The following is a 15,882-nucleotide window of genomic DNA, read 5'->3' on the forward strand; positions in this document are numbered from 1 at the left end:
GCTAACGAGTGGGAGAGGTCACCTCTGGTCTGGGGACACCCGGGGGTCTCCGCCACCCTTGCCCACGGGGATTTCGGTCCACGCCGCTTCCCCATGGGATGCTAAGGGGTTCCCAGCCCCTCTCCTCGCCCACGGGGGCCTGGGGGTGGTGGTGGTGGTGCACCCTCTTCCCAGGGCCGATCAAAAGGGAGGCGGGAGCCGCGCTGAGGCTTCTCCCCGCTTTGTCCCCGCAGTGCTGGTGAAAGGGCAAGTGACCACCAAGTACTACCGCTTCCTGGCCAAGCACGGCGGCTGGGTGTGGGTGCAGAGCTACGCCACCATCGTGCACAACAGCCGCTCCTCCCGCCCGCACTGCATCGTCAGCGTCAACTACGTCCTCACGTAAGTCAGCCTGGGGGCCGCTCCACGTTGCGCGGGGCCGAGCCGAGCCGAGCGGGGCCGAGCGGAGCCGAGCGGGGCCGAGCGGGGCCGAGCGCCCGGCGGCGGGCACCTGCCTGCGCGCCCCACGCAGGGCAGCGCTGCGGACCGGGCCCGGCGGCCGCTCCCGCCGCCCTGCTCTCCCCCCTTCCCCGATCCCCCTCGCTGCCGCACTGACCAGGGCAGGCTCGCCAGGTCTGCTAGGAAACACACTGAACACTTTCATCTAGATGAAGGGTTTCCCGTCTGCCTGTTTCTTTCTCTTTCGAGAGGGGAAAAGATTTAGAGGTTTGTCACCCACATATTTTGCTGCTCACCCCCCCCCCTTTTTTTTTTACAGTTTAAATGCACCCAGCATTAAAATAAAATTTAATGCAGCGTAAAAAAAAGGTTTCCACGTACGGAGTTATTTATACTCAACAAACAGGACATCTGTTTTTCTTTTCAAAAATCTGGGGTTTGAAGTTCTTAATTTCATCCAGAGTCTCTATCAAAGCTCCGAGATTTCTTTTTTGTTCTTGGAGAGCGATCTTTACAGTGAACCACAAAGAAAGTTGGTGACCAGAAGGGTCAGTTAAACTTAAAAAAAATAAAATAGAATAGAATTAAAAATCAGAGGGACTGCTGAGATACCGTATATCTCAACGCATCTCCTTGTATTCGAGTATTGCTAACTGTGCTGTAGCTATGCTGCTTAAACTGAAACACAGAGGCCCAGCGAGGGAGGGGAAGCTAGTTCCGACGATTTTGAAGTGTTTATCACGGTGATGGTTAGTTAGCATCTCCTCCGGACACGGCAGTAGCTGCTGGCGGCAGCACTGATGCTTCATTAGCATCACAGGGCCGGTCAGGTCGGCGGTACCTCGTTGATCCTAGGGGCCGAATATTCCTCTGTTCCGCTGCTCATTTTTTTATTCTGGAGGCAAATGTAGGAGTTGGAAACGCCTGAGAGGCACAACCCTCCCCACTCCTAAAACTGCGGCAACGGCAGCATCACGACCTTGCCGTTGCGGGTTTCGTGCATGCGCAGGTGGCGAGCGGTTTGGTAGCCGAGTTTAAGAGGTCCTTCCCAAAATGAAGTGGCTCGGCACGGCTCTTGGTCCTGTGTGCAGGCGCGGCTGGGGCGGGGGGGGGGAGCGGAGAAGGGGCTGCGGATCCCGGCGCCTGCATTGCGAGGACATAATCGCTTTGGTACGGAAGGTGATAACGGGCATCGTGCTGTTAGCCGGGCCGGCAGGGGTTATTGCGCCTGCATGAAAAAGCATACTTTTGGGTCAGCACTCTGGTGGAGGGAGTAAACTGCGATTCGCCTTTAAAGAAAATCCCTTTCATTCGCTTTAAAAAGGGACGCGGGGCGCGGCGGGGTAGTGCTCTGGCATTCACCCAGCAAGGATGTGGAGCAGCAGAGGCATCATCACCTCTGTTCTAGCTGTTCCGTACATTTGTATGTCCATTTCCCCTTTACCAGCCCCTCTCTGTATTTTTCGCGTTTTATGCTTCTCAGTTAATTCCAAACACTTGCCTCAGGTGAACGGGTAACTGCAAAGACAAAGACAGAAGTCAGTGTATCGTAACGCTAAGAAAACAAGGAACCCAAAGGCAGCTAGCATGCTAGAGTGGTTTTGCACCAGAAACGCTACGTGTTTTTCTATGAGCACCTGAGATTATCGGCCGTTTCCCTCTCCTTTAATCCCCAAAGCGTGAACATCAATCACGGAACTCTACCTCAAATGACCCGAGTGGAAATGAAACATCCCAGCGGATCTGCTTAAAGTCAGCTGGGGATCCGCCTCGATCTGTCCCCTGCTTGCCGGGGCGACAACCACGGCACCAGCCTTTCAGGCTGGCACAGCAAAGCGAGCAGGGAGTACCCCGGTCCCGCGGGGGCCGGTCGGACAAACCCCTCGGAGCTGTTTTCCAGCAGCGGGACGGGTTACACCATGAGCCGCCCCCAGCCCCCCTTGCCCGCGCACCAGTGCCGCGGTCATCACCGGTGCAACCCAGCCCAGGGTGGCTACCGGCGGCTCGGAGGGGCCGGGGGCCACCGCGACCAGCTTGTTCGCGGTCCGTCTGCACCTCCGCAGCCGGCCGCCCAGGTGCGCTTCCATCCGCGCCCTCCCGCCGGCAGCCCTTGCGCGCACCGCGGCTCCGCGCCCCGGTGGGATTTCCCCGCCGCCTGAAGCTGGGCTCGGGGGGCCCCGGCCCTCACCGCCCCCCCCCCCCCAAAAAAACCCCAAAACCGGCGCTGCAGGGGAGCCGGCTTCCCCGTCAGGAGCGGTACCAAAATAGCGCGATTCCTGCGCCTCAGCTGATTTTTCTCTGGAGGCAGCGTCTCTGTATTTTCGGGCATGTATATGGATTTTAAGAACAAGGTTATATTTAAACCTGTTTTCAGCCAGGCTGATACGTAGGAGGACTCTAGTTGTTCTTTCAAGATTTCCCTTGGAGAACGAGGTTACAGCGTGGTACGACTTCCTTACGCCCCGGTGTAAGCCCCCCCCCCTTGCGCTCTGTGCTTAATTGCCTCGAGTGCGGAGGACGGCGAGAGGGCAGAGAGGGCGCCGGGCTAGCTAAAATGCGGCTGGTAAGTGCCGGGAGGTCCATCGCTGGCTGCGGCAACTGTCCTGTGCTGCCGGCGGCTGCAATGCAGGCACGGCGACTGCAGCAAAATCTAGTTTTGGTGTGCTCAGGTCCTCGAGGTCTCATCAAGCCTGTCTGGCTCTTCGTTAGGGAGCTGCAGAGGAAAAGGTCGCGTTCTGCTTGCTTCTGCGGCAGGGCTGCCGCTGCTGAAATCGCTGCCCTGGGTCCAGGGGACGGGCGTAGCTTCCACTCCATTATTATCATCATCATTAACCTACGACTAGCCTGCCGTTCCGAAAAAAATAAATGAGAAGAACAGGCCCTGCCGTGTGCCTACAAGCAGTGAAAGGGCTGGTTTTTTAAAAGTGAGACGTAGTCAGCCCCTGAAATGGGTAAGCTGGGGTGGAGGAGAGCTGTTGGGGAGAGGTTCATGGTGGGACAGTCGGGCGGGGGGATGCTGAACTCCTCGTACCTGGAGTCGGCTTAGTTGTCTTAATGAGCTATTCAGAGCCAACGTGTTCTCTCTCAGATGAGGAAGGTAGGTGGTGAAAATACAGGGGGAAATGAGAGGTTACGGGGACTTGACGTTTCCCTCTGGTATGAGGTAGGCTCCGCTCCAGGAGGGCCCAGTAAAGGTCCTGTAGCACTCAAAATTTGCAAGTGTTCAATAGACTTTATTCCGGTATAAATCCTATAGCCACTGCAGTTCCTTAAGGATGACATGGGATTATTCCAGTAAACGAGGAACAGCTGAGATGCACGTGTGTGTGCTGCGGGTTCCTCCCACGCTTCACCCACCCGGCACCGGGTGCGTGGCAGAGCCACTTGTGCAGATGCAGCTCCTGGCAGGGGCACAGTTTTGCCCGCTGCAGCCTGGCCGTGCTATAAAGCCAGAGAGGAAAAACGTGCTTAGGGCCGAGAAAGGCAAACTTTTGCATATGGGCTCTTGTGTGTGGAAGCCGAGGAGAAAGCAAAAGAGGTGCAAACCAGTGGTTTTGTGGTTGGAAATAACAAAGGAGTCGCGTTTGGGATTGCAGGGTGGAGCTCGAAAGGTGGGATGCCTCTCGCCAAAGATTCCTTTGAAAATAGGAAATGTCGGTCTTTTTCACTGAATAGGGTGAAAATAGCAAAGGGGATCATAAGCTTTGGAAGGCACGGTGCAGGTTTTTGACCTGCTGCGTCCCTGGTCCCCTCGCACAGCACTTCACCCGGGGAAAGCCCCAGGAGTTGTTTCGGTTTGCTCGTGGGATAAGGAGCTTTTTCTCACTATTGGGAGGAACCCGAGTGCTCTGATGTTTTGGTAAGGAGAGGGTACTGAGTGGTGTAAGTGCCAAACTGGTCTGGAGGACCAGTTTCAGTGCAGGCTGAGCAGGAAGAGCGAGAAACTCTTACCTTGTAGCTTCCCAACTCCCCTGGGCGATGTAGATGCTGAAAACGGAAAGAATGAGAACGGACTTATGCAGAAGGGACACCCCCACCCCCCAGTTAATAAAATAAAAAAGGGATCATTTCCATCTTCCATAAATCCCAAGCTTTGAGAAAGTGAATTCTAGGCTTGGGAACAAATGTTTGTAATACGTATATATGCTGAACCAAATAGGTACAGTGGCAAGGGCGTTTTAGCAACAAGAGGAAAGGTTATTTTTTTTTGCATAATAGCAGTGTGTCAAAAATTAATATAAATGACCTTTAAGGACTCCAGCTTTAAAGCACGCGTATTTGCTTTTCTTTGTATTCCTCTTGGTATATGTGAGTATGGACACAGAATATTTGTTTCTTTTCTTATTTGTTCTGTACACACAGTTGCCATATCATTGATTATTAGCTGTGCGTGTTTATCACATAAAGGGACTCAAGTATGAGTCAATTAATAGCGAACGCAACTGCTGAAGTTAAGTTTATATTTAGATCGCAAACAACCTCCCTTTAAACAAATGGATAATGCAAAGTGCAAATCCTTTGACTTTTTGAGCACGAGCAAATATTATAATAATTTGTCCCCAGAGAAAGCGAAGGCAGCTTTCCTATATATATTTCGTTGTCCTTTAGCATTTAAAAGAATAGCAATAGCGGTAACATATACAGATAACATTGATTAGGTACCTAATGGTGACTAATCTCTGTTCTGATGATATAGTACGTATATGATATAGTTCCGGTTGACCTCTTCACATTGCATTATGTAACTGGCTGATTAGAAGCACAAATTGAATGCAATTTGTTTGAAAGATTATTTCACAAATAACTGTCATATTGACGAATGTTTTACCTAATGATGTGGTAAATGCTATTTAGAATAAATTAACCGTTAATTGTATCTACACACTTCATCTTTAAATTATTATTACTATTTATAGCTTTGTGTACTACCAGATTTAAAATGGTTGTATAAGCGATGCAGTATCATTATGCATGATGGCTCTGACTTTGAAAACAATCCTTGCTGGCATATTAAGCAGACTTTAGGGAAATTTGTATTTTAGGTGGAAACAAAGCGCTCTCCATATTTTTTGACAGTTACAATTAAATATTTTCATAGGGCCTACCTTTCTTAAGTGTTTCTCTCAAATTGACCGATTTGGAATTGCCACAGAGTCCTTTCCTCATTCAAAGGTAGATACATGTTCTCTTGTATCTCTCAAGTATGTGATGGAGCATGCAGGATAGTGAATACACTGTGAAAGTTATTGCTTGCAGAAGTAATCCTGCATACCCTTTTTCCTATCATTAGTGGAACTAGTTGTATGAGTAAGCTTGGCCATCTAACTTTAATACTTGAGATGAGGCTTAGGGACTTTAACTTGGTAATGTCTTTTTTCTTAAATAGTCGTAAACGGTAGAAACAAATTTGACCTGCTGCTTTTCCTTTATATTTTTCTGTATTAATGGGAATTTTGCCACTTGCTTAATTGTGCACGGAACTGGGTCCTAATTTATCTGTTCAATCTGCAATATACTTTTCCTAAGACTGGAAAGCCTACCATCAGTCACATGATTTGATTAGCAATGTAAATATATGGAGGAATTGTTTTAATAAATCAAAATGCTTGGGAAGCATATGCCTCAAAGAAAAAAGTATAAAAGGATTCCTCTTGAACTACTCAGTGCAGTATTCTGTTTGTTCGCCATTAGTTTTTATTACAGACTTGTCTCCCTGGAACATTGTTTATATATTTCTTGCAAATAGGAGACAGGCTTTTCCAGGTGTCCACAATACGTTTCTGCAGTTCTTCTTTGTTCATGTAGGGGCTTTCCCAGCTACCATTTGTTTAATTCACTCCAAATTTCTATGCTTGTATTTAAACCAGGTGACTGTAATGGCCAAGGCACTAAAACTGTGGGCCAGAGTCTACAGTCACTGCTTGTACGAAGAAAGTTTTATTTGCTAGAGCGAGGATTAAAGGACTGCAGCTCAAATCCAGAGAAAAAAAGCAGTCATTAGTTTAAATGCATGCATACTGATAGTCTCACACGGCATGAAATTCAGGATTGCAAATAAGTGTCTCTATTCCAAGAAAGAAAAGTGACTTCAAACACTTTCCATTTCATCCTTTTCCCATTGGGTGTGCTGGTTGTTCCAGGCCTTTGGAAACTCCCTCTTCCCAAACACTGAGTTACAGATCTTGTAAAATGATTGCCTGGGGTTGAGACACGTTCAGCAGGGGCAATGGCTGAAGCAATTACTATCTCCAGCTGTCTGCCTCACTCCACTGATGAAAGGTACAGAGCCTGCTCCAGGGACTCTTACTCCTAAAATGCCACAGTTTATGGTTTAAGGTAAACTGCCACAGATTCCACTTTACATGGAAGCATTGGACTGTACGCTGTAGCACAGCTGTTCCTGCTAGAGGGGTTGTTCACATTTTATCCTTACTCTGCCCTTCCGCACTCTGAATGGCATAGATGAGGTTTGTGAGCACCACTACAGCAGCTGGGTGCTTCAGTCCCTTTGTGGATCAGCCCCAGTGGTCCTGCTATGTGGCAGAGAGGGGGAGACCATAGGCCATGGAGCTTAGCGTTTGTTCACTGCTCTGTGATAGTTCAGAGGGCTGAAGCGAGGCAGTTGGAAGAGCGGCTGCTGGTTTTCCCACATGACATTTGTATATCTCATCTATGGATTGTGTTAGTGGCTGTGCGGAGGAGGCGGGCGTTGAACTGCTACCAAAGGATTCTCCTCCACGCTATCGCCCTCACAATACTCTGCGCAAAACTGGATGCAGAACTGGCTCCTGCTCTCATAACAGCAACAGTGTGTTCCTTAAGCAGGTTTACAATTTTACTAGTTCTGCTTCTCTTTCCTTAATCTGTTGCATGTTTGCTCTTGTTGCTCTGTGCTGTATCTCAGTACTGTTGTGATTGCCATGTTGTTTCACTGTAATTATCATGAGATACAACAGGTGTGATAAGTTACCAAATTGCTTCTGAAGTAAGCTCTTCCCTCTACATTATGGTGTTCTTGCTAGTTTTTATTCGTACACACACAAACGTGGCATTTCAACATGGCCCAAATTAAGTGTTAACAAATAAATCTCCTTTGTCCATTCAACAGTGGCAAGTATCTGTTTAAAATCTAATTCTCCTTCCCTCACCTCTCTTTTGTACTTTACAGCATGGGCCAGGCTCCAGCACACATGTTCGTACTCAGTAGGTTACTTCAGAGGCAGCCCCTTTCACTTTGATGACACTATTTATGGAGGCAGTCATTGCTCTGTGTGAACAAGGGTATAGCGTCTGACCCTTCTGAAGGCTTGGGATGGCTGAAGTCTGGAGTCAATCACATGATCTTTAACACAGTTAGACGATTTATTCCTGTTGTTGTCTTTTGTTATCATCCACTTAGTGCAATTAAATCGCAGAAGTCCTGATTTACTAAAGCACTTGAGCACATGGCAGGCTCTAAAAGTGCTTAGACATAACTTTCAGTACATGATTATATCCTAGTGAATTCAGTTTTGAAATAAAAAAAACCCTTAGGCACACACACACTTAGAAATAAGAATATTCTTTGGCTTTGCCAAATAGAGATGGCTTGAAGGATGCATTTGTTACTGTGTTGAATTGGGACCTAATAAAGAACAGCCGTAGTTTTTCAGCTACAAACCACTGTATATAAATCTTGGGGGCAGCAATGTTGAAAATAACAGCTATTATCTGCTGAAGTTTCAGTGCAGCTATGGAAACTCAAATGCCTGGCTAACTGAAGTTTGGCTGTATCCCTAGCATTGTGTGGATATTTTGACATAACCTAGAGTGAAGATCTTTAAATCCATCCAATATTCGATGTTCTTACATCTGTGCTGTCTGTTAGGAAGCGAACATGCACGGTCTGCCCTGAAGGCAGCCTGTTCCCAAGTAGCCTGTGGCTTTCGATCATCTCTGTACTATGTTTGGCAGCTGGCAGCCTGGGCTGTTGCTATAGAAAACTCTCTCCCTCTGACTTAGGCCGTGGTTAATTGAAATCCACCCAAAAGCATTGCATGCTATTTTTCTCTTGCTGTTTCCAAAGACTGGTTTGTACACAGAACGAAATAATAATCTTTAACGACTGCTTCACGAGGCATATCCCAGTAGAGTGTTTGCTCAAATAAAGTCTTGATTTGGGGATAAATAGGCTGATAGCATCCTCTCATTTGCAGCCAAACTGTTGAACAGTGTTCCCCCAAATAATTCTGTTAATCTTAAACTGTGAGTAGGTGAGTTAAAGAAAAAGTGTCATCTTCTGAAAGATGATCAGAGTACTTAGTGCTGTCTAGTCTATGAAAACCAGCAATGGGGATGTGGCTTCAGTCCAAAGAAAACTGCCTATTTGTGTGACTACAACTGTGTAACTTAACATGGGAATATGCAATTAGGGCTTCCATGAAGATACCTAGTGAGTTCAAGAAAGCAATAGGAGAGAAGGTGCACAGCAGCGTTTGCACAGGTGTGATACTCTGGAGTTGCTGCATATGTAGCAACCACAGAAGTGGTCACCACAAGTACGGTAAATCTTATACTTTATGATATACTGGACTTGTACAAACCCAACTTGAACATTCATTTAGTCCACCTGCAGATTAGCTGTAGTGTAGGACAGTTGTAGGGTGGCAGTGGAGTCGATCTGCATGTATGCTGTGGACATTTTTACGGGAACATACAGTGGCCTGGCCAGAGACACTTCTCGGCATCCAGAAACCCTCGATAAATGTGCATGTGAAGCAGTGACAACAGAGTGGCTGAAGCATTCAACCCACTGGAGACTTATTCTTCAGTTTCATAAGCTGCTTTTTAACATGGGCATGCATTTCTGGAACTGTGTATATTAATGGTGAGTTGTTGTTAGGAGTGTTGTCAAAAAGCATTAACTACCATTAAAAAGGTATCTTTCCTGAATTTGATAGAAGGCATGGGGTCAGCAGTAGTTGTGCATGGTGTACGGTGGTTTAACTTACTCTGTGGCCCAGAGGGTTTAGGTAGTCAAGCAGGTTTTCTTGTAGCCATTTTAACATTTAATGGACCCACTTAACAAACATAACGGTGTATAATATATACTTTGAGGAGATAAAATCAGTGATTGCCAGGAAAGTATCAAATAAAACCAAGTATTATGTGTTATCTTAAAGCCTCATGATATTGGCTTTTCTTGCTATATGTCTCCCATTTTATCTACACAAACACTTTATATATTGTATGTCTATCAAAGCTGGATGACCAAGCCTGAGTCCAATAAGAACAGAGCCTTAGCCCCAAGTGGCAAGTAATGTGAATGGGATTTGGCTGCAGTAGAAGTTCGGCTGTGGGTGGGAAGGAGCTAAAAGGCAGTCTAACTGAGGTACAAATAATGAAATGAGAAAACAGGTATATTCATTTGTAAAAAACCCTAAAAGCCATTCTCCCCAAATACCAAAACCTACATGGAAGTCCTTGCCTGTCTTCCTCCTCTTACCTCTTCTAAAATTTAAGTAAAATGAGGTTCAGTTGAAAAGCATTTATTAAGTATCATATCATGGTTGCTTGCTTTGTGGGTAGATAGTGACATACAACGGCCCTCAGGGGCAAAGTGCTGCCCCTTGGCCAAAGCTGAGGAACTCTGGACAAGTGAATTGGAAAGACTTTCATTGTAGAAAAATCTTGTTTCTTCTGAGGAAGGTGGAAGTCTTATGACAAGAAAGGACTAATCTGATGAAAGAGAAAGTGATCTACTGTAAATGGGACCTCCTCACCAGATGGAGTTCATGAATCCTTTTGGACTCAACATGCTTCTTCACTATGGTGTGCAGCTGATCAGAAAAAGCAGGCTGGAATGATGGAGAAGTACGTTATGAGGCACGCAGATAGGAAATTTCCCAAGGAGGAACAAACAGAATGAGCACTAAACCATTTTTCAAGCATGTTGTTTTTCTCAGATAAACCGTTCCCAGATCACAGAAGCTTATCTAGAAAGTCATCACAGAAAAGCTAACTAATTGTTTTCAGTGTTCACCTTAGGATCTTAGGAAGGTTGTCACAACAAAAGCTTTAATTGTGGGGAACAGACAAGTTGATAAAACCTGAAATATCAATAAATTAACTTTTACAGTAAATTATTAAAAGTAGTAATAGCAAATTGTCAGGACCACTCTTCTCTGCACAGTTTCAAAGGAACTGAAGTACGCTTGTCTACTGTGGTATAGGGTGTAACGTAAGAGCAGCTATACAGGATCAGACACATACTGATAGTGACTGTGGCAAATACTTTGGAAAGAGTTTAAAAATAGGACAAGCATGCAGTAATGCTTCCCCAGCACTTTCTCCCAGTCTTCAAGAAGTTCAAATGACCTCCTAGAAAGAGATGAGATCTTTGAATGTATTAGTTGTCAATATTTTGTGTTTTTTTTTTTTCTTCCACAAATTTAGCTGTTCACTTTTTGAAACCATGTGAGCTTTTGCCAAGCTTAAGTAAATGTGTTAAGAAAGTCCTCCTTTTGTTGGGAAAGTGCCACCTTTTCATTCCTTTCATAGCCCATACCTGCGTTAGAAGAAAAAGTGAAAAAGTGCTTCCTACTAATTTTGTCTCCATCACTCATAATTTACAGATCGTATTTTGTTCTCCCAGTCATCTCTTTTCCAGCCTGAGGAGTCTCCTTAATTGTTCCTCATAGAGAGGCTGCTCCAAGCCCACCATCCTTGCTGTCCCACTCTGAGATTTTTTTCAGGTTTTCAGATGCAATGGTCAGAGTATACAATATTTGAGGTATCAGTGCATGAGGGGTTTGTGTCCAGTATGAGGTATAATCCTCATTTTTATAATCCTCATCTACTGCAAAATTATGCAATGATATGCATTTTCTTACACACAGGGTGGTCTGTGTTATCAGTGACATCTCTGCAATGTGATGCACCTTTCTTTTGTGAAACTTCTCAGTGTAAGTGGTGAAACATATAAATTAGAGGATTCTTCACCAAAATGGAGTTTAAGGCTACTAGTTTTAGAAAGAAAAATCTGAAACTAGGTTTTAAAAACCCTACTTAAGCCCCATAGCGGAGAGTGTTTTATATGCCCCTAATAACTCAGAGTCCATAGCTACATAATTGTCTTTTGTGGCTTCTAAACACCCAGAAACAGGAATTTTATCCAATTTTGTGCTAACTTTACAGTTATTGTTACTTACAAAACATAGAATAGTCAAACCTTGAAAGTATCTTGGCTGTTTTAGCCCCTTTTCTTGCCATGAGGGGACAGAACTGGTATGAGGCTCTTATCTCTAAAAAAGTGCCCAGATTTTAAAATGAAAACACTCAACATCCTTCATGAAAATCATGAGGACCGTCTTTTAGTTCTCCTTATTACATACCTCAATGTACTATAGGAATCTTTAGGATTTAGAAACCTGTTAATTTATAATCTCTGCCAAAAATCATCAGCATCTGCTCAAATCCTTTTGTCCAAGCTTATCTAGCGTGCTATTTCCAGTAATTTCTGCTCAGTTAGGTACACAATAACAATGGTATTACATGTATTCAATCAAGTATTTTTATTCATAGAATACATCTCAAATTTATTTTAGCAGTTTAAATAAGTGAGTTTAATGTATATTTAGTCAAGCATTACAGTAGTGAGGGCTTAAGTAGATTAGAAATAAATGAATCCAATTAAAGAACACGTCTGTGAAATTTGATATGTCATAGGCATGAATGAACTGTTTGCACAGCAACTGTAAAGAAATCATTAATGATTAACTATCTAGAAGAGGTTTAATCAAGGATAAATGGTATAGGACATAGTTAAAAAACATTTGCATTGGACACATGGAGATTCTGAAATAATAAAAACATGCTTTGCATCAGTAGTAACATGAGTACTGGTCTCGGGAAATGTACTTTTTTGTTATCTGTGGTAGACGTGCAGCCGGGGGCTGCAGCTGAGCGTTAGTTTAGTAACATTAGCTATCATGTATTGATAGCGGGAGATTGTTCCTTCCAACAAAAAGCTTAAGTTTAATAGGCGAGATGGACAAAGGTATTTCACAAAAGAAGTGTTTCCTACAAGAACATATTGTTATCCTCCCTTTCAGAGCTCATACTCAGCAAAGTTAAGGTAGGGATTCTCAGAAGTGATTAGTGCTTGGCTAAATTTGACCCTACCAAAACTAAAAGTCCCATTGGCTGCCTTGAGGGCAAGTTCAGGCAAGTGCCGAGTGCTTGCTAAAATCCCATGATCCATGATTTGTCCAGTGTGGCACCAGTAGTCTGTGGGAGGGTTGAGAATTGAATCCAGATCACTTGGCTACTAGATAGGTGTCTTAAAGGTGTCAGTGATATTCAAGGTATATTTTTTAACACATAAAAATATTAAGAAATCTGAGATGGGAAAACCTACCCTGTAGAACAGCAGTCTGTTGCACTGTTGTCAGTCTGGCTTTCTGCAGAATGGAAACTGTCTTACAGGGATATGTGAGAACTTATGTTTATGTGGCGTTAATTCCTAAAGGGGTGCTGCATACATGCACTTGCCGATGCACTGAGGTGATGTTGGTTTTTATGGAGTGATTGAAAGGGAGTAGTTGAAAGAAAAAAAAATTAGACTTTTAAGTCTCATTTAACAGGCCTTTTGTTTATTCAGAAAAAATTATTTTGAATGTGGACGTCAATTTAAAGTAATGGAAAACCCCAAATGATTACAAAGAAGTCACCACAATAATTTAATAAAGGCTGACAGTATGGATGTGAGTCATGGCGTTCTGGAAGGTTTACAATAAAGTATACAGATAAAGTATTGTTAAGTATTTAGTGGCTATAAAAAAAAAAAGCGCATTGTAGGCTGTATCACTCTAAACCAAATTTCTCATTATCAGACAGATTCTAACATATACAAACATTTATAAACTCCTGTCAAATATATTTCTCCATCTAACTTGATGTCCCAATCCAATATCAGGGAGGTTTCAATATGATCCCAAGAGCGAGATTAAGACACAAATGAGGTCAAATGCCATACACCCAAAATAGCTTTTATTATCAAAAGTAGAAAGTAGTAGCAATAGGATAGAATAGAATAAAAAGACAGAAATCAAGCAAGCATTCTGGATAGAGTTGCAAGAATAGTCACCACCATGGATCCGCAGCGTCTTGTTGGTCCTCAGTCTTCAATTTTTCGGTGGTGGGTGCGTGTTCCTCGAGTCTTCGGTGGTAGGGTGCACGCAGAGCTTTTGATGGTACCATTTTTATACAGTCCAAGTTCCAAAGTCTCCGCCCGATTCCAAGAAACTTCATACATATGCATGGTGGGTGTGATGCAAGGCAAGGGTAGGTGTGGTCTGGTTCTGTGCAGGCTCGGTGTGTCCAACGTGGTCACAGGGGGGGATTATTTCGGGGTCGTATCAGACGATTTTGGGGTTGTATGAGACGATACGCTCCCCAAGGTCAACGCCGTAGTATGCTTGCACATGCACAGACAGCGGTTTGCAGGCACCAAAACCACAGGATAAAGGGCATTCACTCCTGCCTCTGCAGGCAGACCGCAGGGGCTAAAACTGTTGCTGTGGGTTTTAGTCTAGCCTCTGCAGGGCCGGAAACCTTGCAACGAAGCTCACCCCCGTTGTACCAAGAAATGTTTAAGGCAAAATTGTCTGTCCATTTAAGACAAAATGACTGTGCATCACACTTGGCAAGCACTGAATATACATTGAACACGGCTTTTAGCCAGTTGTGCTCCTAGGTGCCTCACATTTGAAAGAAAGCTCTCCCAGTATAAATAAATGTTACAGAATTAAACTCAGGTCATCATATTTTATTAAAGCATTTTTTTCAGTGCTATCTGTAACTAAAAGTGGTAATTATATTTATATATAATTAGCCTAGGATATCTTAGGCATTTTATTCACAAACAATAATAAAACCCTGGTGCATATTTTCATCTAGCAAATCTAGTAAATAAAGGCAAATACAGTGTACAAAGGGCTCCTTTTGCAGCCAGAGATGGCTAGACATGTGGTTGGCAATACAATACAAACTGTACCTTCAGACAGCTGAAAACTCTGCCACACCATGATAATCTAGAGGCCAGGATGTTTTATTTAACTCCAACTGACAGTTAAATGACTGCATTCTGAGATGAGAAACCAAGCAGGCAATATATAAAATTTCTCTGACAGTAGTTGTCTAGAGGATATCCTCAGACATTTGTGGAAACATTGTGTTTCAATTTTCCTGAATGTATCAAATAATTTCATTAAAATTCCTGGTTTGGATTTCTCTGTCTTTAAAAGCAAATACAGAAGCACGATATCATGTATGTGAATCTCATGGCTGGGGAAGCTGTAAACTTTGGCTCAACAAGATGTAAACAACTACTGTTGCTTATGCTATTTATGGAGATAAATAGGTGCTTGGAACTTAATGAAGGGATCCAATATACAGATCTCATACTTCTCCAAGTAGATGCATTGCTTAACCATTAAGTCTACTAAAGATAAACAACCACTTGAAAGATTTCTGGAGGGTCTTTCCAATTACTTTGGTGAGCCATAGGTCAGGCCTATAGGGGACTTTTCACTTGAGAAGTTTTAGAAAAGAGGATTACTAACGTCATTCCAATAACTGATGGAAAAACTAAGGCAGGGAGTATCTCTGACGTCATACAGCTGACTGTCAGTGTCGTTTCATAACAAGTGGTGAGGTTCAACAGTTTTTTTCCCACTTTGTCCTGAAATTTGGCTTCCTGTATGAGCTAAGTGAAACCTCCTTATTTTGACTGGTTCTGGAAGATGCTAAAGGGATTGCATACGCTCCTCCTGACAAGTCTCGTGAGCAAACTGAGGCCTCTGTAAACAATTCTGAGACACATTGTACATGAACAGAGGACAGAGCAGATGAGGAAATTGTCTGTTTTGTTGTACCATCTGCTGATTTAGAAAGCCATGAAGATGACAAACAGCCAGAATCTGTTCTCTTTTCACTCATCTGCTGAATGGTGCTCTGTTAGCATTGCATGAGCTGGAGTGTGGAAATGTTAAAAGTTGCAGGCATTGTTTAAAAGTAGAAGAATGATATATTACAGTACTGTGGTCAGACATTCATGAGGAAGTGCCAGACTTTTACCACCTTCATGGCTGATTTTAACTGAATTGCAACAACTCAGCAAAATACACTGAACATTAATGACATTAACACCTTTAGTTTAATCTCACAATTTCTATTCTGTGTTCTGTTAGACTGGCAGAAAATCTGGCAAATATAAGTTTTCTGATTTTTAACTAAAAGAAATGCAGAGTGCATATGACCCTGTTCGTAGATTTTTCATGTAAAACTAGAGGAAATGATGAACATATATTATGTGTTCAATAGAAATAATAGTGCAACCAATTAAAATTACACCTTCTTTTCTTTTGCATGAACAATGCTTTCCACTTTGCCTCAGTCCTGTGA

General features: G+C 43.8%; 1 protein-coding gene across 1 annotated transcript in view; it reads left to right on the forward strand.

The window, feature by feature from the left end:
* The window catches only part of SIM1 (SIM bHLH transcription factor 1), a 50,237-nt gene that overhangs the window by 16,117 nt on the left and 18,238 nt on the right, over positions 1–15,882 (forward strand). The window contains exon 9 of the mRNA XM_029996605.2: positions 234–381. Coding sequence (XP_029852465.1) covers positions 234–381 — 148 coding nt within the window. The remainder of the gene's footprint in view (positions 1–233; positions 382–15,882) is intronic.

This window comes from Aquila chrysaetos, chromosome 2, assembly GCF_900496995.4.
Source record: "Aquila chrysaetos chrysaetos chromosome 2, bAquChr1.4, whole genome shotgun sequence".
In the NCBI taxonomy this organism is placed as follows: Eukaryota; Metazoa; Chordata; class Aves; order Accipitriformes; family Accipitridae; genus Aquila; species Aquila chrysaetos.